At 38.1% G+C, this 22,454-nt stretch overlaps 1 protein-coding gene across 6 annotated transcripts in view; it reads left to right on the forward strand.

The window, feature by feature from the left end:
• LOC135362140 (alpha-mannosidase 2-like) overlaps positions 1-22,454 on the forward strand; it is a 141,028-nt gene that overhangs the window by 1,331 nt on the left and 117,243 nt on the right. For all 6 annotated transcript variants that reach the window (XM_064575577.1, XM_064575578.1, XM_064575576.1 and 3 more), the window contains exons 2-4: positions 1,871-2,128; positions 4,468-4,612; positions 18,176-18,347. In XM_064575577.1, coding sequence (XP_064431647.1) covers positions 1,883-2,128; positions 4,468-4,612; positions 18,176-18,347 — 563 coding nt within the window. In that variant the 5' untranslated portion in view covers positions 1,871-1,882. The remainder of the gene's footprint in view (positions 1-1,870; positions 2,129-4,467; positions 4,613-18,175; positions 18,348-22,454) is intronic.

Raw genomic sequence — 22,454 nt, forward strand, 5'->3', positions numbered from 1 at the left:
CTGCCAGTGGTGCCGGATCGGGTGGGAGAACTGGTGTGGAGGTGGCTCTGCTCTGGAATTCACCCCGGAGCTGCTTTTGCCTCCGGAGGGGGACTGCGTGTCGGAGCTGGAGGGTCTCTAGTCGGCGGGGCCCTGACCGCTGTGGCCTCAAGATCGGGTCAACCTTCCTCTTGTAAATTTCCACAAAAGGAAGCAGGCAGAATCCTAGAGATGTTCTTCCAGTGGTGACCCCTGTGACGCTCCTGGATCCGAGTGGTGCCAAGGTGGACTGCCTTAGGAGGTTTGCGGGCACTGGCCCGTTTGAGGTTTGGGGAATCCCTGTGAATGCCGTGACCAGTTTTTACCATCTTGATTATGGTCTTCCATAATTTTTTTTTCCAAAAGGATGATACCAAATTACTATTTTTTTATGCATGCTTTTTAAACTTTTTCTCTACTGTATCTTCTGAAAGTACCTTCCCATATATTTCTGTTTTTTTTTTTTAATTAACATAATACATTATTTGTTTCAGGGGTACAGGTCTGTGATTCACGTATTTCTGTTTTTAAGGAATTAATATTTCTAAATTTTCAGTGACTGAAAACATTTCCATGATATAGATGTACCATTTGACCAGTTCTTCACCTTTGGACATTCAGGTGTTTTTTTCCCCTTCCTCTTTCTTACTGTCTTCCTGTTACTTCATTCCTTCTTCTTTCTGTCTTCCTGTTATTTACTGGTGATAGAACTTTTGTTTTTGGGTGTCCAGAGTTATTTGTTCGCTGGGCATAGAGTTATTTTATTAAACCCTAGTGTGGACTTTGGGTAGGCTGTTGCTTGTGAGAGTGCCACTTTTTGTGTTCAGGTATGGACCCATATCTTATGTGTATCTGTCTTCCCAGCATGTAGCATTTGCCTGGTACAGTGGGTGCTCACTAAAGAATTATTGTTGAGTTCCAGAAATATAAGGGCCATGGGACAGATATTTAAGTATTTACCACGTATTTAAGGCCCTATATATAGGAATGAATAAGACAAAGATTGTCCTTGCTCTCATAAGCTGAAATACTACTCTCTACAACAAGTTTTATGTTATAAAGATGACAAGCCTCTTAATGTGAGGATCAATTAAAAAACCTTAAAGTTGGGGCACCTGGGTGGCTCAGTCGGTTAAGGGTCTGCCTTCAGCTTAGGTTTTGATCCCAGGGTCCTGGGATCAAGCCCCACATCAGGCTCCCTGCCCCTCCCCCTCCACTCCTGCTCTGTCTCTAGCTTTCTCTCTGTCAAATAAATAAAATCTTAAAAGAAAAAAAAACCCTTAAAGTCACACAATGTAGGAGAAGCAGTCTACGTGACCTATAGCGTGGTTACTTTTCATGCATGTGGCTAATTGAGGGTTGACTAATTGATTTTCCTGTAGATGATATTTCTTATTTAGGATTGTCCACTAGGGTTACTACAATGGAATGATTTTTTTCAGGTTCATACTTTTTGACCCTTTCAAGTAACTAGAATCAGTTAACTAAAATTTAAAATTTCATACCTGAACATAATATGTTATACTTAGCTATTATAGAGAACTCAACAGATCTTTTAGGATTGGGTTTGGGGGCAATAGGAAATATATCCCAAAATATTTTTGGTTTTTCTCTTGCACATTTTAAAATATGATTAAACAAAGATTGCAGCCACGGAGATTTTTTGTTGTAAATTGGTGTTTCAACACTGCCAGCCGTCCACGCTTTTTGTGGTCCCACTTATAAAAGTGGAAAGTGAAGGGTGAGTGGCTGCCCTCTTGGGCAGGCACATAATTTAAAAAAAAAAAATGTGTGTGCCCCAGCAGAGCTATATTAGAGTTTCATATAGCTGCCTTTTTCTTTTTTATTGTAGGGCCAGCTCTCAATGTTGCAAGAAAAAATAGACCATTTGGAGCGTTTGCTAGCTGAGAATAATGAGATCATCTCAAACATTAGAGACTCGGTCATCAATTTGAGTGAGTCTGTGGAGGATGGTCCAAAAAGTTCACAAGGCAATTTCAGCCAAGGTGCTGGCGCACCTCTTCTGCCATCAAAACAGTTGTCCCTTGTAGTGGACCCTGAAGACTGTTCGTTCGCTTTGCAAAGTGGAAGTCGGAATTCAGATGTGCAGGTAATGTATGCATTCGTTAATGATCATTGGGATTTTCTTGCTTTTCTTTCTTTTTTGATCTGGTGTCTGTTTTAACTTAGTAAGTTGCTTAAACTCTGGATTCTAGTTTCTGTTTTTGTAAAGTGACTGGATTAGTCACATGACCATTAAAGTTGTTTTTAGTGATAAAATTCTGTAATTCTTTATTTCCCTAATTATTTTTTTTATTATTTTATACTTTGTGATTATGGCCTTTTTGTATGCTTTTTAGGTCTTATTTTGTCTAGTAGATGAAGACTTTTAGAGGTTTGTTTAAATTTGACCAAAGAGATTTTCTTATCTTCCTATTAAGAGTATAAGAAAAGCCTTATTCTTACTATATATCTTTTATACATTATAGGTTTCACACAGTGTAGGGTTCGATACCTTCTGCTGAATATCTCTTTGTGAGAGAGGGAAGGGAAATATTCTAGAGCTGTGCTGTTCAGTATGAAAGTCACTGTCCACGTGTGGCTCCTGAGCACTTGAAATGTGGCTAGTTTGAATTGAGATGTGTTCTAAGTGTTGAAGACTTACTATGAAAACGAATACAAAATACTTTGTTTCATTTTACATATATGTGGAGATAATATTATGAGTATATTGGATTAATTTAATTAATTAATTTAAAAAATTACGGATTTGCCTTGCATTCTGTTTCTCTTGGATAGCGCTTTTCTAGAGGGTGGTGGAGTTGTAAACTAGGATAAGAAAGGACTTCTGCTTTTCTTAAATTTAAGGTGTGTCAAATGTGCTCTGTTCTGCCAGTTAGCAGAGAGCTGTGTTTAACCTGTACCTTAGACCTGAGCTCAAACTTGGTGACGAGTCTGTACTCGTCAATTAATTTAATTTAATTTAATTTAATTTTGTTGGACAAAATGGGTTGGCTCTGGCCTTGCTTTGGAGTAGATGTTTCTACTAACTTCTGGGGACAGAGAATGTGATAGGATCTTGAAGCCTGTGGCTCACAGACCAAGCCAGCAGCTGGAGACAGAGTTGGCCAAGCCTTGTGCCCATAATCTTATCAACTAGTGTGTGGTCAGGTTCCCACACTATCAGGATTCTGTGCTGTGAAGGTATATCTATTTTTGTGAGTCTTGGCTTCGTATAGGTTTTAAATAAGTACCTTTTAAAGGAGAACAACAAAACTCTTTTTGGAGGGGGTTGTTAAATCTGGGCTGGACAGAAACAGCCGTATTGCTGAAGAACCCCAGAAGGCAGGCAGAACGAGGCAGTGGGGTACAGGGCGAGCTGCAGGGCCGGAGAAAGAACCAGAAGGAATAACAGAGACTGTTAACACATCCTCCTTTCCAGCTGGTTCCCTTTATTGACTCATCCTTGGGAGCATTTTATTTTATTTATTAAAGTCATACATTCTGAAGTGAGAGATATGTTGTTGCCTTAAAATACTTTGCATTCACTTTTTACATAATTTGCTCGGTATCTTTAAGTTTCTTTGTAACCCGCTTATATATTTTATAATATATAGTGATTTTTATGTAATTAAAATTTTATATATAATTTTTACATAATTTAAATTTTACCAAAGTCAAATTTTGGTAAAATCAGTTTTGGGTTCTTTGTCACATTTAGTATTATAGAGGATATGAAAAATACCAGCTTTTAGGTTTTTTTTTTTTTTCTGCAATATTTTTTCCTTTGTGTCCAAAAAGATTATTACCTCAGACTACTACATTGGAAACATAGAGAGCATTTGAACATTTAAAAATTTCCATTTTTACATGATTATGCCTCATTCACTCAGTTGTAGTTTTAGTTTTAGAATGAAAAAGGTGAACATAACATTTGCTAAATGAAGGAACAGCTGTAGATGCATTTCCATTCAGATACAGATTTTAAAATATATGTGATTAATTGTAAAATACAGACAACTCAAAGTAAAAAAAATCATCAGTATTGCTTGTGAAAATGCTGAAATATTTGGTCATAATCACATTTCATCAAGAAATTTTTTCTTTGCTGTTTAGTTCCTATCAGTTTCCACTAAAATGTATTAGAAGAAAAGCAGGGCAAGAAGGAATTGAATGAAATTATTTTTCATTAGAAGCAGATGGAGGAGGGGCTTATTTATCAGGATAGTTAAGTAACACAGTAGCATTTTAAGAATTTGAATGGTAATTAAATGTTTTCTGCCTTAAACTGTTCAGTTAATGTCTACAGAAATAGTTTTATCTAGTAAAATACATACACAGTGACTAGCTTTGAGCAAATATTTTCCAACATTAAGTTCAAATTAAAAATGGTAATACATGGTTAAATTTACTCTTTTTTCCCCTATATTTTGTCTTTTGTATTTTTAGATGTTGGATGTTTACAGTCTAATTCCTTTTGACAATCCAGATGGTGGAGTTTGGAAACAAGGATTTGACATTAGCTATTTATTTAATGAATGGGACTCTAAGCCCCTTCAAGTCTTTGTGGTGCCTCATTCCCATAATGACCCAGGTAAAATTTACACTTCAAAAAAACTACAGGTTATTAAGCCCCTGTACACACAGAGTATTTTAACGAGAATCTGGTAGAGCTGATTTCTCAAGTTTTTGAGACACTATTTGCTGACTTGTTCCAGCAACGTATTCCTTTTATTTTGAGTTTTTATCAATTTATGTGCCATTCATGGATAGTACTTGTGCGATGTGAAATAGTAATAAACACAAGAAGGTCTTTGTTTTGGGGATGAAAAGTTGAATTCACTTAAGGTGCTGACTGTTCATCGTAGTTACTTCTTGTAAAATACTGTGTGGGAGAATTATTTTGTGTTCATAAACTGTGCACTAAAAAATGCAGAATTCTCATGGGAACGTTTGAATCTTTAAAATGGAAAAGCAATGTAAAGTGGTTAAGAGCCTTGGTCAGGTGGACATGAGTGTGGAGTCCCAACCCCATGGTGTGAGACAACTTTAGGCAAGTTACAGAATGTGAAAGTAAGTATTTTCGCGGGTAGAATCAGAATAAAGTATCTACTTTATAAGATGAGTTGTAAAAGCGTGATGCATGGCCCCGGTAACTCCTGTCATTATCATTATTGTTATTATTTCATATGACAGCTTTTGTTATTTATTGGGGCTGGAGACCTTTTCCTCCAAGGTAAGGGAGAATTGCTAAAATTACAGTGGGAAATGTGATTCAATGTATAGATTTGTTAGTGTGAGTACACTGGCACAGAGTAAATACTTCATGAATTCTGTTGCAGAATTTTTGGGGGAATGTACTTCAAAAGACTTCCTTTGAGGACTGACTTACACTTCTATTTGTTACTTTTCTCAATTTTTCCATTTCATCATTACTAATCAGAGGCACCATTATTCACCTAGTACTTTGAAGGTTTTTTTCTTTACTCCCAGCATTCATTTATCTCTGACTTATATCCTTTCCCATTGATTTATTGGCATATGTTCCCTTCTGTTTCTAAGACAGTAGAACTTGTTGCTTTAGGTCTGGATGGACACATGATTTGGTGAAGTTGTGTGTGTCTGTGTGTGCGTACACACGTGTGCTGCTTTGGATGTGAAAGGTACTCGGACAGTTTGGATGCTGAAATGTTTGAATTTCCATAAAACTTCAAAATTCAGTATGCACAGAGGTCTGAAATATGTGAAATCAATATTATTTTGGAAATTTGTGATGAGCATATGTCACACCAGCTTCCGACTTGGTTTCTTTGTCTTTGGTCTTAATGTCTTTATCTTTTCTTACAAATACCCATCCATCTTATTAACCTTTCCTCTTAAATGTTTTGCATCTTCTTCCTCCTTAAACTTAGCCTGTCCCTTCAAATCCAAACTCCGATGGCCAGGCATCATGGAAAGACTGCAGGGATCTGGAGCCAGGCAGAATGAGGCAGGCATCCTGGCTTGGCTGTATACTGGCCCCAAGTCCTTTGGGCACATTTGTGTGTCTGTCAAATGCAGATCATATGGTAGATCATCTTAAAGCAGGAGTTAGTTATCAAGTAAATACAAAAGGTGATGAAAATCACACGTAATTAAAATTCCTTTAGCTATTTACTTACTTGTATGCCAAATTAAATAGTACATTTGCATGTAGGGTATGTGTACTGAAAAACAGGTCTTTGTTTATATCTAGACTTAACAGTGAGGTGAGGTGCTCACACTTGATACGTGGGATCTGAGTTTGCCTGTAGGACTACAGATGATTGATTTTCTCTGTAAATCTCATTCACTCTGAAATATTCCCTTATTGAGTGAAATGGTGGCAGAGCCCCTGTAGTATTTAAATTGTTCTCTCCTTTCTTCTCTGCCAGTTCATTTCTTGTCTCTTAATTGGGTGTGTGATGTGATTCCATTGTATCCAGTTTCTTATAGGGTCGTCAATACACTTTGCAGTATGTCTTGCAAGTCCTCATGTGAACCCATTTCTCCAACCTTTTAGATTTTTTAAAGACTTTTATTGTCTCTTCCCCTTTTCTGCCATCCTCAGTTTCCACCAATCTCATTTCTTGTAATTCTAGAACACGCACGCTTAACTGTAATAATAAAATTTGTGGTTTACCAGGCAGTGTGCCAAATGTTTTATAAACATTGAGTGCTCAAAACAACCCTAGAAGGTGAGTGTCACTATTCCTGATGAAGGCGTTACCAACTTGTCAGACTTCCAGGGGCAGTAAGTGGCATCACAAGAATTCCTTGTTACTTTACCTGGACCTCCCACCTGAGTACACTCAAGGGACAGAGAACATGTGCCTCCTGTTCAGTCTGTCTCATTGCCTAGCCCAACACGTGGCATATAGTAATCGCTAAATAGAGATGAGGCCTTCCCGACCTTTCTCCATGCCCCTCTGAAGCTTCTTGAACCTTCCATACTTGCACACAGGCAGAGATGTCAACGTTTACAGCACTTCTGCTTTGTCTCCTCACTAGAATGCAAGCTCAGTGAGGGCTCACACTTTGTCTTATAACCAGCAGGTCACTAATGCCCAGAAGAGTCAGCAGCACATGGTACTGACTCATTCGGTTCAATAAAATAGTGAACCAGGGAATGTGATTCTGCAGACTCAGAGGAAACATTGGACCTTGACATTCACATTTCTTTAGCTTCCCTCCATCTCTTCTTCCTGTTGTCTTATTTCTGTTCCTTAAAAAAAAAAATATTTAAAATGTGCTTTGTAATTTTAAATACAAACAGCAGATGATAGGAAGCTCTTCAAGGGCAGGGATTACCTATGCCTTTGAGATTTTGTTTGCCTTAGGGGTTCCCGCTGTAGTTAATGTGTTGTTCCGTGGGGAGATTTCTCTAATCATTGGTCCTGACTGCTCTAAGTGAATCTGTCTGTTGGTATCTTAGCAACCAGAGTTGAGTCTTTTTGTCTTAGTAAAAGATGTTAATGACCCTTACCCTCAGGCCCTCCTCCACTTGAGGAAGAAATAATAGTCTGACACTGACCTTTTATTTTTTTATTTTTTAAAGATTTTATTTATTTATTTGACAGAGAGAGACAGTGAGAGAGGGAACACAAGCAGGAGGAGTGGGAGAGGGAGAAGCAGGCTTCCCGCCGAGCAGGGAGCCCGATTGGGGCTTGATCCCAGGACCCCGGGATCATGACCTGAGCCAAAGGCAGATGCTTAATGACTGAGCCACCCAGGCTCCCCCATGGACTTTTTGAAAGCGAAAGCGATAGCGATTTTTGCTACCAGGCAAAATAGAGAACAGAACCGCTCGCTGGCTTTTCTTGATAATTTTCACCGCTCCTTCACAAAAGTAGAGTTTAGGTAAGCTAAATCATTCTGTGAAGAAGTAAATCATTCAGATCATGAAGAAACCTCTTTTTCAGTGGAAGAAAAGAGATAAGTGTGTGCACAAACATTCCAAGTCAAAATGTGACTCTGTAATGGGAAATCTTTGTATAATACTCCTAAATGAATGTGCAGTTAGGCGGTTTACTTTCTAAATGAGATTTATAGAGATTTGTTTGCATTTTCTGCAGCAACAGTTTAAAACAAACTTTAGCTTAGTGGTTTGTTTCATCGGAGTTTTGTCTGTTGGGGATAGGAATGTTTGAAATAGACTTATGAAAGATTCCTATATTGAGTTCCCTAACTTTAGGAATTCTGTTGCTGTGTTTTTATATATGTAGGTGTTTTTCTTTTTGGATCGAGTTCTGATATCTCACAAGACAGATAAATTTCAAATTATGTTTCGTATTTTAATTCCTAATCATGCCTTCTTCCAGTCTATGAGGACATGTAACAATTGTCATACAGCATTTTGTATGGTTTACATGAGTTAAAACAAAATTGGAAAGGAATTGTTAAGTAAATGCTGATAACTTTGTACTGTTACGCTTTTGAAAAGTTTTGAATCATAGACCATGAAATTAAATGTTAGTTGATTGATACATGTTCATGTTATATTTAATAAGCTGATTAAAACAGCACCTTTGTATCTACAATCTTAATTCTTTCCTTCCCACTACTTAAACTGCCGAAATATTTAGTTAATTTTCCTTCAAAAAAGTCACAGTGTGTAGAGAGTAGATAAGGTATACTAAATGGAAAGTTGGACCGCATATTGTTAGTTAAGCAATTTGTAAGATGAACATTAGAAAATAATCCCCCATGTGGTATGACTCTGAATCAGAGAGACCTAGGCACAAGAGCCACAGTGGAAAATCATTTTATTTTGTGCATTTGCAGTTGTTTTACAGAGTTTTTATTGATTCAAATGAGTGAGTAGGATTTTTCACTTTTTTTTTTAAATTAAGGAAACAGAATTTTGCATTTAGCATTATATGATAATTTGAAATGAGTGTATGTACCCTTATTCTTTTTTTTTTTAAGATTTATTTATTTATTTTAGAGAGAGTGGTATAAGTGGGATGAGGGGAGAGGGAGAGAGAGTCCCAGCAGACTCCCTGCTGAGCGCAGAGCCAGACTTGGGGCTCAGTCTCACGACCCCGAGATCACAACCTGAGCCAAAATTAAGAGTCACCCTTAATCGTCTGAACCATGTAGGTGCCCCTATGTGCCCTTTTTCTTAAAAAAAAAAAAAAAAAAAAAAAAAAAAGCGAGAGAGAACAAAAACGTGAGGAAATCGCAGTGTGGCATTATTTTAAAGGTTTTCTGCTCATGTATTGTTCAGCACAATCAGAAGAAAAGAGTTCTGGTCAGCCATAGTTGGGTAACACCCAGTGGGTGAAAGCAGGGGAGACTTGCAAGTCCATCTGCCAAAGGAACCTGCTGAGTGGAAGGAGATGGTCAGGAGAGGGCCATGTCTTTGTGGGCACAGTTTGCGGAGCACTTTGTTTTGTTTAATAATTGAGGGATAAAATGAGTTCTTCGGTTTTGGCCACTGTGATGGGAAATTTGAGTTTCTGGAGCTAAAATGCATGAGGAAGAACTGAGTGAGAACTGGTATTCATTGCCTGTCTTGTATCAGGGGAGTGTTAAGTGTGTGTTGCTTCATGTAATCCATTCTGCAACCCTTAAAACTGGTAAATTAAACCCCATTTACCAGGTGAAGACAGTGAGGCTAGGGTCGGTATACTAATGTCTTCGAGATCCATCAGTTATAAATTGGCACAGGATGGCGAATTAAAGCTCAGATTTGCCTAATTCTGAGATCTCTGTTCTTTCTACTTACCATGCTGCTTCTCAAGATATTTTATTTAGTTCAAATGATTTTCTTGCTTTATGGGCGTTAACTAATTTGACACATTTATCTGAACCTTGGGTTGTTAATAGAGTTGCCAGATTTTTTTTTTAAAGATTTTATTTGTGGGCGCCTGGGTGGCTCAGTCGGTTAAGCGACTGCCTTCGGCTCAGGTCATGATCTCAGGGTCCTGGGATTGAGTTCCGCATTGGGCTCCCTGCTCGGCAGGGGGTCTGCTTCTCCCTCTGACCCTCCCCCCTCTCATGTGCTCTCTCTCATTCTCTCTCAAATAAATAAATAAAATCTTTATTAAAAAAAGATTTTATTTATTTATTTTAGAGAGTGCTCGAGCAGGGGGAGGGGCAGAGGGAGAGAGAGAAAATCCCAAGCCGAATCCCCGCTGAGCGCAGATCCTGACTCAGGGCTTGATCTCTCAGGACCCTGAGATCATGACCTGAGCCAAAACCAAGAGTCCGATGCTTCACCGACTTTTCCATCCAGGAGCCCCTTGAGTTGTCAGATTTAACTTTATAAAAAAAAAATGTAAGTTAAGTTTACATTTCCAATAAACGATAATTTTTTTAGTGTGTGTTCTAAATATCATAGGGAACACACAGTAAACATTTATTCATTATTTATCTGGAATTCAAATTTAATTGGCATCCTGTATTTTATCTGGCAATCTTAATTAGGAAAATACTGGCATTAAGAGTTAAATGTTTACACAGCACTTTAGAATTATCTTTTTAAGCGATCTCTCAAATTGGTGTATTGAGGTTCTTTTTCAGGGGGAGAGTGCTGATCGTTGTGGCTCTCCCTGGACTGCATTCCTTAGGAGCATATACATCAAGTAGCACCTAGAGATGTAGGTGATCACCAGACATGTCCCCACCCTCCTGTTTTGGTTACTTTTGTCTGTCTGTCCGGTCTGGGTGCTTCAGAGCTCACCGATGTGCCAGTTATACAAATAATTGCTACTGCCTATGAGACTTTACTGTGTTTCAGGCACTGTTCTCTTCACGTATTAAATCCATTACTGCTCTCAGCCACTCTATGACAAAAGTCCTATTATTACCCTTATGTCACAGATGAGAAAACTGAGGCAGAAGAGAGTCCAAGTAATGTGTTGGTGGCAGGGCTGGGCTTGAACCCAAGCTCTGGACTCGGACTTGTAGCCACTATTTAATATTGTTTCTGGAAGGTAATACTTCTGAAACCACAGGCAGAGCTTCTAGGAAGAAGGTCTTCTAAGTGTTTCCGTGTTAGATGTCATCCACTTTAGTATGATTAATCATATAAAACATTTTATGAACTATCTTGCAAAAGTAGACACCTCACCACACTGTTTCCCATCCTTTTTTCCTTCTGGTCTATCCTTATTGAAATGGATGTTCCTGTCCTTAAATACTACTTGAGTACATGAGATGGTGAGTGGTTTTCCTCATTGCTGCATATTTTACAATTAGCAAGTCATTTAGAAGCAGTATTTTCCAGCTTTTAAATGGTTTCTTTTAGAAACTGATAATTTGCCCCACATTTGCCCTGACCGTAAGGCTAAATAGCCTCATATCCTAAGAGTAACTCCTCGAAGGAAGTCACTTTTACTTTTACTTCTAATGGTTTCTTTCATTTTATAGACACTTTTCATTTTTTCAGACCACTAAGCCCTGTTTGGGGAAGACGTAGTAGGCCTAAAGTGTCCTACTCAGTGTGAATTGATGCTCATGGATGGAGTCCTTAACAAGGGAGGGAAGTAACTTTAGCCCAGATTTAGAAATTATTGTGGAGGTTGATCTCACAATGGCAGGTGTCAAATATCGAGGTATGCAGGTCTTTTAAAGGGCATTTAGAAAAGCAATATAGTAAGGGGTCACAATTGGACATTATACAATCAGCTGCAGGGTGAACAAAACCCCAGCTGTCCTAACGGTAATGCAGATGGCTCCCGTGGTGTGGGATAGAATTTCCAGTGAGGGCATCTTACACGGGTTCAAAAAGTGCTGTATCTCAAACAGCTTCGTGGACGTGAAGCTGATATGCTTTGAAAACTATTAGATGACACTGAATCACCTGGGAAAAAGGTGAGGTGATTCTGGAAACCTGAGTTCAGAAGCATTTATAGGATTCAGCAGGCTTCTAGGTTTCCAAAGACTCACAGGTCTTTGGAAAACCTCAGCTTCATCTTTGAGTCTCTCTCTCGTCTCTCGGGAGCTTCAGTCAGTTAGCATCTTCTCTTCATTTTGCCTCCTTGGTGTCATAAACGTTTTCCAGCAGAATTTTTGCAGTGGCCTCATTTCCTGTTTTCTACTTTACCATCTTCGTCTATCCTTTACACTCACAGCACACTCATTTTTGAAAGCACAGATCAAAAGACCTTAACTTCCTTCCTCCTAGATTTTCAGCAAGAATCAAAAACAGTTTAGAAGATTTTCGGTGATCTGACCCCCACTTCTGTTTTTATTTCTCTCTGTACTCCCAGCGTGTAAGCTGCCACGCAGCCATACCCACCTGCCTTCTCCCTGAAACTGACACAGACCTTTGTGGTTTTGTGTGTTTTCCACATGCTCTTCCTTCTGTTTGGGAACTACCACCTTTTTCCTCTATCCAGATGATGACTATTCTAAGAATCTCTCTTCTGTCCTCCTGGTAGGAATCCACCACTTCTATATTCCCACGGCATTTCGCTCATATTTCCACTGTGGAATCTGTTTTCATTGATTAGCTTTATTGCTTTGCCTTATTAGAGGCTTGGTTTGTGTTTGAATGAATAAACTGGAACAAGACGTTGGTGAAAACTCTTTCACAGTTTATCAGGGCAGGGGGAAACAAGCTTAACTTATAATGGAAATGTTGGAATTAAAATTAATCAGCAGCGGATTTGAGTTATGATAATACCAGTTAAGATGGTGCGTGATACCTTAAGTGTAAGAGTGGCTATTGCAGTCAACTATGGAAGGATTTGACAAGTGATGGAAGAAACCTGTTGATCATATGTTGATAGACAATAACTTCATTACTAAAATAAAGAAGCTTTCTTATTTTATAAACCTTTATATTTGTTTCTTAATTTGAGACTATTATGTTAAAACAGAAGTAACCTGAAGCTTAAGTTATAGTTTTTACATGTTTATTATCTGGATATAATTATTTTTGATTCAAAATTTACTATGCTCTCTTAACATTCAGTACCTATTTAACTTTGAGTAGAATAAATGTAGTCATTAAAAAAATCATTATTGTAGCAGTTAAAATCACAACAGTGTAGCAATGATTTGAGGGGATGTGTGTTTTATTTATTTATTTTTTATTTATTTTTATTTATTTATTTTTTAAAGACTTTATTTATTTATTTGAGAGAGAGAGTGAGAGAGAGAAAGAGCACAAGAGGGGGGAGCGGGAGAGGGAGAAGCAGACTCCCGCTGAGCAGGGAGTCCGATGCGGGACTCGATCCCGGGACTCTAGGATCATGACCTGAGCCGAAGGCAGTCGCTTAACCAACTGAGCCACCCAGGCGCCCCCGAGAGGATGTGTGTTTTAAATTATCTTAGGGCTGACAGAGCTTTTTTAAATATAAAATAGAACCTTAAGAGATAATGACCAAAGATTATTAGGTTAGCATCAGAACAGACAATGAATGCATTAGAGCTAATTGTGTATGTGTGCAATGTCTTTTCCTTTTGGTTTCATTTCCAGTTGGAGTAATAAATTTGTATTTATATTTCATATACCTTTTTTCCCCTATCCTTTTGGCCGTGCATTTCATTCATCTATCACATACTTACTGAATTCTTGATGGTGTAGGCTTCATACTAGGTGCTGGCTTCATGAGAATTCAATGCTTTGAAGTTCGGGTTATAGGTTCTCAAATTTGTAGGAATTGGGGCAGAAATACCTGGAGGTCCTCAGGCCCTTTGTATAAACATTTAAAAGTTATAAATCAAACTGATACATTGCTAAATAAGGATAGGTCTTTTCATCCTGCCTTGAGAAATAGCACCATTATCAGGAAGGCCATGTGTGGGTTGAGATCGATCAGGCTCCAGTTCTCTACTGGAATGTGTTGGTGCATGTGGGAAGAGCCAGCCTATAGTAGCCCAGCCCTGTCTCCCAGAAATGGCCCTGTCCTAAACCAGGCCCTCCTTTGCAGACACCCCAGCACTCTTCCCACACCCCTGCAAACTGCATTCCCCCTGCCCATTGCTCAGGCTAGGGAGGTTACCACCTGCAGGTCGACTTCCCTATAGAAAAACCTATAGAAGGCCCTTGGTGGGCTCTAGAAACTGGCTTGAGGCTGTTTGAACACAGATTTCTGGGCCCTGGTACTCAGAAGGGCAGGTCAGGGCAAGTCAGGGCAGGCTCTGGGTGGGCAGGTTCTTTGCTTTGGGAATTTATTGTGTGAAAAGAATGTGGTCAGAGGACGAATAGGAAGATCCCTCAAGTGACCAGGGCTCAGGAAGGGATCCCCTTGCCCAAGTGCTAAATTGGTGCTGTGTATGCTCTTGAACCAAATAAAACTGAGTGTTCCTTGAGAGGATCAGAGTGCCACAAAGTCTTTAGATTTTGAAGCAAGATCAAGAGTCAAATTTTAAAAAATAGTGTTTTGTCAGTGAACAATTACGAGGTGCTTAATTGTTCACAAGCATTAAAAATAAGCATTGGGTTGTCAACTTTATTAGGCTTTATATTTTAAAACTTAAAATTTTTTATGATAAAATAGTGATAGCAAACTTGGAGTTATGCCTGCTTTAAAGAACTTCTAATTATGTATTCTTTGTTTTAGATATTTCCCCACTTACTTAAAAATGGTGACTAGCTGTTTTATGGGTTGAAGTGTTGTTAGAGGGGAAAAAGAGTAAATGGAAAGGTATTCTTCGTGCTATTCTAGCCCTGGTTCAATTTCCAAGTGTATTCAAGGGAAAGAAAAAGGCTGTGAATTGACCACTTAAGTAAATCAGTTTGCAACTCAATGTCCTAGGATTATTAAATCCAGAGGTAGGAATATAATTTTATGTCACAAAAAATCATCCCATACAACTTTTCATAAAATACTGTCTTTCTGATTGGTCTTATGTTAATATACAATTGTAGTTTTACAGTAATTGAGGACAAGAAAGAGCCAATTCAGTGTAAAAGGGAATACTTGATTATTGTATAAGAGCAATAAAAGCTAATTTACTGTTATATTACTCAATATTGAAAGCTGCAAGAGGCTATCTTTTAGTTCATTCTTCATTAATTGTGTTATATTTTAGTGATATTAGTATCTATTATAGATGAGTTTTATGGAAGGCTTTTAAGTTGACATCTCAGCATGTATTTTGGCTCACATAAATATCTTTGACATATTTTCTGCATGATTGTTGAAGGGCAAATGAAGTGTTGAAGGCAACATGGATTAATCAGTCACTGTGATTTCTTTATGAAAACTCCTATGATAAACTATTCTTTGAAAGGGTCTTAGCTAATAACAAATTATAACTGATGAAAACAAGTAATTGTACTTAAAAAAGAAAAAAAAAACCCTGTTACTTATTCAGCTTCATAAAGACAGTTTCTTCTAAATTTGCTTTCTATGCTAGATTACTAGAGTTTTATTATTAAATTAATTTTGGAGTCATTCCATTGTTAACAGCTCTTTTCTTTTATTGAGTTAATAGCCAAATAATTAGGGCTTAGTTTTGACCTTTGTTAAAATTTAGGTAAAACACCTATGTGTGATGTCTTAAAGACAATAATTTGCACAGAGCCATTTCAGGAATTTACATGGTCCTCACTGCACATGTATAATAAGAGCATGATGCAGAAGGAGAGGTCACTTCCAAACATTTGATTTTAGCTCAGTCTTGCAATATGGAGGTAGATACATGTTAAATTAAATATTATAATGGTCCTTGGTAAAATAAATTCTCCCCACAGTGCAATCTTTGTTTTTCGGATGGTAATAACACTGATTTTTTCTAGGGCTAAATTAGTTTGCTAGGGTTGCCATCCCAAAGTACTACAGACTGGGTGGCTTAAGCAACGGAAATTTATTTCCTTACAGTTATGGAAGCTGCAAGTCCAAAATCAAGGTGTCAGCAGTGTTGGTTTCTTCTGAAGGCCTCTCATCTTGGCTTGCAGATAGCCCCCTGTCTTCGCATGGTCTTCCCTCTGTGTATGTCTGTGTCCTAATTGCTTTTTCTTGTAAGGACATATTGGATTAGGGCCCACCTTCATGACCTTATTATACCTTAATCACCTCTTGAAAGACCCTGTCTCCAGATACAGTTGCATTCTGAGGTATTGAGGTTTAGGATTTCAACATAGGAATTTTGAGGGGACACAATTCAGCCCTTAATAGGGGCATAGAATGAATTCTTTGCAAACCAAAGTTTTGGGTTACCAATATGTTTAAGATGTGGAACAGTTTATTTAAATGTTTTAAATAAATGTGCCCTTTTCAAAATTTAGTTGTTAGAAATATCTTTTATTTCCTCTTTTACCTGTTTTGATTGTAGAGATGGGGAAGGGTCCATTAAAGACTGATGAAGGTGATAATAATAATAGCAACTAACATTTATCAAGTCCTGTGTTATATCCTGGACTCTGGTCTGAGCACTTGATGTTTTTTTTGTCTTGGATGTTGGCATGGTCAGCATTAGCAGCGAGTTGGAGCATGCTAGGGGTAGGTTGGCTTTTCTTTGCTTGTCCTTGGGAATCCAGATGTGGATCTTGGCTTTGCGGTCTGGGGCAGGAGTCCCAAGTTTGTACCTTTGCCAAGCAAGATGGGATTCTTTGCAAACCACTATTTCATGAGCTATCTTTGAATTTTCTATATAGATAGGCTTTTTATTTAAACATGGAAAAGTTAAACTATCCATGTAGTATTCTTTGGTGACTTTAAAAATAACTTAAAGGTGTCCCAGATCAAGAAAGTCCTCGTAAAGAATATTTTACACTGAATTCCTCTTTGGCTTCTGGCTTCAGACCTGTCGCTTTGTACATGCTCACTAAATAACTATGGAATGAATGAATAGATTTTAGTTAAAGCAAAAGGGAGAAATACAGAGTGTCAGTGCCCTTTTCAGAAGCTCATATTTACATTGTCAAAATAGTTGCATTGTCTTCTCTGCCCTAGCACATTTTATTATCTTCCAGCTAATACAGTATATTTCAGATATTAATTATAAACAAAAGAACTAACCAGTTGACCCCTTAATAGTTTAGTCTCCCCACATGTTTGAGGTTTGGAAAAAATAGAGCAGTAGTTTAGCCTGGATGTATAGAAACTCCTATCTCTCTATAAGATTTCATGGATAAGAGGTTGTTCTTTGGAAGGTCCACGTGGCCAATAGATAGCTGGGTATGATTTTGCCTCAGCAGCTCATCATGTTGCTTTAATGCTCTGCCAGATAGGGCTATGCTTGGACTTATGGGTCTTGTTAAAAATGTTTCTTTATAGGGATGGGGCACCTGGGTGGCTCAGTCAGTTAAGCGTCTGCCTTCAGCTCAGGTCATGATCCCAGGGTCCTGGATTCGAGTCCCGTGTCAGGCTCCCTGTTCAGCGGGGCGTCTGCTTCTCCCTCTGCCTGCCACTCCCCCTGCTTGTGCTCTCTTTCTCTCTCTCTGTCAAATAAATAGAATCTTATAAAAAGATGTTTCTTTAGAGTGAAATTGCAAATATCTTTAGATAAAACTTCCAGGATATTTGAGAAAAGTCTGAGAACTAAGTCCTCAGTATCTACAATTTTCTTTTGAAAAAGACTTGACATACATGTATACACTTGTGTTGTTTGATTAGTGTCAATTTGTGCTTCCAAAAAATGGAATAATTTACAGCCTTTGGAAACTAATGCCCGTTCTTGGCAGAATTCTACTTCTCTGTATTCATAATAGTGCTATTAATTACCTTACTGCTTTGCTGCTGACTTTTAGATATAGTTTATACTTTTCTTTTTCTTAATTTAACTTACTAAAATGGGTAGGGAGTTTCAGATGTGGTATGAAGGGATACAGTTTTCATTACATTATGAGTAGTACTGCCAGCTTGTTAACGCTGTTCAGATTTTTAGAATTAAAGCAAATTCCTTAAATTAGAGATAAATTATAAATAATTGAATTCAATACTATAATTACTAAGCATAAATAAATGCTTTTGGGCCTCAGGTCATTTTTCTCATTTTTTCCCTCATTTCTATCTGAATTTGTGCAGTTTTCAGAGTGTTTTGTCATTAGTGACTTTTTGAGTTTCGTATCCATTGAAATGGAATTTCACCACTTGAAACATTTCTGAAATTTTTAAATGTGTCTTAATATGAATGAAACATCTAAGGGTATCCAAAGGTGATGCAATGGAATGTGACTGAGTTGAAATCAGACATATGAATCAGACCTTTGTTGTATATTTGTGTCTTGATTTAGGTTGGTTGAAGACTTTTGATGACTACTTTAGAGAGATGACTCAGTATATTTTTAATAACATAGTCATCAAGCTGAAAGAAGACTCACAGAGAAAATTTATGTGGTCTGAGATTTCTTACCTTTCAAAGTGGTGGGATACTATAGATAAGCCGAAGAAGGATGCTGTGAAAAGGTTTGTTTTAAAACTGTTTTTTTGTTTGTTTTTTTGTTTTTGCAATTTGGTAATATTAAACATTAATTATACAGTGAAACAAGACTTGAATTTTTAGAAGGTAAAAATTCTTAGCCTTATATCTGAAACTAAAATATTTCTTCACATCCTTTTTTCCCTGATTCTAGTTCATCTCTGAAAAAGTGACTTGAAACTTTTCTGTTGAAGTCCTTATGTTCCAACTTTGTCCCGGAGATTGAATTATTAGGTCAAAGGGGCTTAATATTTTAAATGGTTTTTGAAGCATATAATCAAAGTGACCCTTGGAAAGATTGTTTCAGAGTATTCTTCTATCTTCCATATAGAATTGTACCAATGTCTCTGCCTAGTTGGCCACCAGTATAATTTTTTTCTAAAACTTTGACCGATTCGATGGTTGAAATATTTTAATTTGGATTTTTGATTACTGATAATGTTGCATATTTTCTCAGTGTGGTATGATGAGAGAATCTGTTCCCTATGTGTCCCTCCCTTCTGCTCCCAAGAGTTTAAGGATTATCATAGCATGAATTGCTTTCTTTTATTTATTTAATATCACATATATAGCACTTACTGTTTTAATGCCTATTCTGAGCACTTCACAAATGATAACTGATAATCCTCGCAGCAGTCCTGTGAAGTAGGTACAATGACTGTCCTCGTTTTACAGATAAAGACACTGGTTGTCCGGGGTCACCCAGCTGGGACGCGCCTCGCTGGCGTGCCATCCGGGGCCGCCTGTCCAGCCCCACAGGCTCTTCCCTCCCATGCTGTGCTCTGCTGCTGCCCTGAGATGTAAATTGTCTGTTTTTTTCCCTACTTATTTGAAGTGCCATCTTTGTTGTATTTAAATATGCATTGATTTCTGGGTTTTCTGACCTCTTTCATGGACTTTTCTGCTTGACTCTGATTGTCGTGGCTTTAAGATCTGTTTCATTAATGGGCAATTTAAATCTCCCTTTGTCTTTCTTTGCTGAAAAATTCTTTTAATGAGTGACCACTTAATTTTCCCAAGGAGCTTTAGAATTAATTTGTTAAATTCTTCCTACCCTATCAAAAAAGAAAAGGATTTTGATGGAAATTGACACAAACTAATTTAAAGATAATTTGGAGGGATTTGGTTTTCCATCATTATCCATCAGACCTTTTTTTTTTTTTCTTGATAGGGCACAGCATTCAAAAACTTTGCTAGTGATACACACACACACGCACGCACACACACAGAAGAGATGGGAACCTAATAAAGATGCTGGTAGAGATTTATGTATGTTAGGTGGTTAGAAATAACATAAATGCTACAATAAAAGACCTGAAGTTTATACTTGTAGACGTGGATGTCAGAAAGAGTACAGATTTTGAGTTAGTGCAAAATGGTAGAAAGTGGGTTATCTGAAATCTGACAGGAAGTTTTTTGGCATATGTGGATGATTGTGAACACAGACAGTGAATTGAAGTAACTGGTAGACCTTGGAGGGTGTGTGTGTGTGTGTGTGTGTGTGTGTGTGTGTGTGTCTTGTGTATCCCTATGTGGCTGGGTTCAACTGGGTGCAGTTTTCTGCCTTCTTCACTTCTGTTTCTCAGGGACAAAATTTCACTTAAGCAATACAAAATTTGCTCCCTGATATAATCATTCACTTTGGAATAAATTTTTTTGAAACAAGCATTTATAGCAGAAATGACTATACCTATTTTTTTTGCCACTGTTCCCCTGTCAGCTCCCTTTTATTTTTAGGGATTTTATTACTTTTTAAATTTAGTACATAAGGGTCTGTGCCCGATCTTTGCTTACTAGCTCATTCGGTCATGCATTCTGCAACTGCCCCAATGGATATCTCCAATGGGGCAAGAGCGACGAGGTTTGGACACTCGTGAGCTGAGTATTTCTTTTTCTTGATCATAAATTCTAACTCTCACCACTGACAAATAATTATCTTTTCTCCTTTTAATAACTAAAATTACTATAACTACCACTCACTTGTAGTTTGTTTGGATTTGCCTGATCTCTGTGCCCTTTTTACATTAGAGGGAATTCATTTAGAACAGTAGTTCAAATGGTTAGGCCCTGGAATGAGGCTACCTGGGTTCAAATTCTGGCAACTCCCATCTATTGTGTGAACTTTGGGCAAATTATCTGACCTCTCTGTGTCTCATTTTCTTTGTCTAGTGAGGATAATATTGGGACCTATTTTATTTGGTTTTTATGAAGATTGAATGAATACAAATAAATGCTTAGCCCAATGCCTGGCATATTTTAAGTCCTTAATAAATATTAAAAGCTCTTGTTATTTTAGTTTTTGTCACTTTGAGTCTTTCTCTTGGACACTCAGTGTAGAACTTTAGTTCCGAAGTCATCCTTTTTTTTTTTCTTTTAATAAAAGAATTTAACTGTAAAATATATGCTTTCTTTCTTAAAAAAGCTTTTTAATGTATTGCTTCAGTGAAAATAACCTTCCCCTCCACTTCCCCGCTCAGACATTTTTAGGATTTTTAAAATTTTATCCATGAAATTCTAAATTTTGACCGTGTATCTAGGTATAACTTATTATTAAACTTTCCATCTGTCAATTCAAACATATCTTCGGCTTATGTGTTCTGCCCTTACTATATACTGTTTTTATTTTCTCTGGGGATTAAATTTTCTAGTTATTGAGTCTCACTTTTCCACATGCATTTTTGATTTCTTTGTTATATTTACTGTGTTTGGGAGATTTTTCTTAAGGGTTTTAAAGATTTTCTTAAAGATTTTTCTTAAGGGTTCTTTTTTTCCCCCACTTCAGATTCAGTTCTTTGAGGGTATGAAACATGTTCTTTTCTCGCTTTGGTTTTAACTGTTTTTGTTTGCTTGTTTGTTTTTTACCCCTCAGTTCTGCATTCTTTATATGGTACCCTGTAAGTCCAAGTATTTTTGTCCTTTTTATTCATCCTTGAACAATAACAGATGTATATACACCTAGAATTTGTCCCAAAACAGAGAGTGTAACTGGCCTCAATTCCTTCCTGTTCTAACTAAATACTTTGTTTCCTTGTTGTGGATGTTAGTTCATATTGACTGGCCAGTGTCCATTCCCCTGGTTTCCTTTTGGGAAATGGCCTCTCACACATGTCAGATCCTCCATCTTCCTGCCTCAGGTCAGACAGGCCAGCTATGACCTGAGCTCGGCTAATCAGTGTATTACTGCCCAGCATTCTGAGTCGTTAGAAAGTGAAACGAGGGTGGACAAAAGGAAGCAAGGGAGGCAGACGTAGAGGGAAGGTTGCAGGTCATCTCTCACAGCCCTGGTGCGTTCATAAGACTCTTCCTGTCCTGGGACATGGTCCCTGTGATCCCTGTAGCATGTCCTCTCATTTTCTTCCAGCCCTTCGTTAAGCTTGGACTTGTAGTCCTCAGTTTTGTGTGTCCAGGAGAGTGTCCCAGTGCATTTCCTCTCTGGAGTCGGCAGGTGTTGTTGGCAAACAAGAAAGCTAGCTGATCTATTCCCCCTCAGATCCTTTGTTGGAGAGCTGGATTCTGAAAGATTGCATGAGCATCAGGGACCCAGCAGCTGGAGAATATGTCCCTGTCATGAAAAGGAGTGGCCGAGGGGAAGAGAGTAGCTGGGGCTGTGGGAAGATGGGGAGATTTATGAAGTGTTTGTTCTCTGCTGGGTGAAGCTGCGGAGGCCAGGATTAGCTTTCTCCATTCAGCTTTCTCTTTTGTGACGTGTAAGCCAAGTAAGAGCTTTGGCCTGTCTGAAGGTCCTGCTTCACAAGAGTATAGGAGACTAGAGTCCAGCTACCTCCGAAGGAAAGTGGGCTTGCTGCCTGCTGCTTTTCGTAAGGTGAGGCCATGCTTGTTTCCTCCCAGGATGGCTGCATGAGGGAGCTACCCTCTGCAGCAGTAAGGACCTTGGGGTTGAGAGGCTTCTCTGTAGGATGAGCTCTCAAAGAGCCCTCAGGTTGAAGTATGGAGATAGTGATTAGTGTCTGTCCCAAGATACAGCTTTGCTTCAGTCCTTGGCCCTCCAAATTAGGGGCTGTTGCCCAAATCTCTCAGAGTCCTTTCTCTTTATGATTTGAGACTCCATGTTGATTTTTCTTGTAGGATGATGG

The sequence above is a fragment of the Mirounga angustirostris genome, unplaced genomic scaffold (assembly GCF_029215605.1).
Source record: "Mirounga angustirostris isolate CCGP_5_RB_7025 unplaced genomic scaffold, mMirAng1.0.hap1 SCAF_12, whole genome shotgun sequence".
Taxonomy (NCBI): domain Eukaryota; kingdom Metazoa; phylum Chordata; class Mammalia; order Carnivora; family Phocidae; genus Mirounga; species Mirounga angustirostris.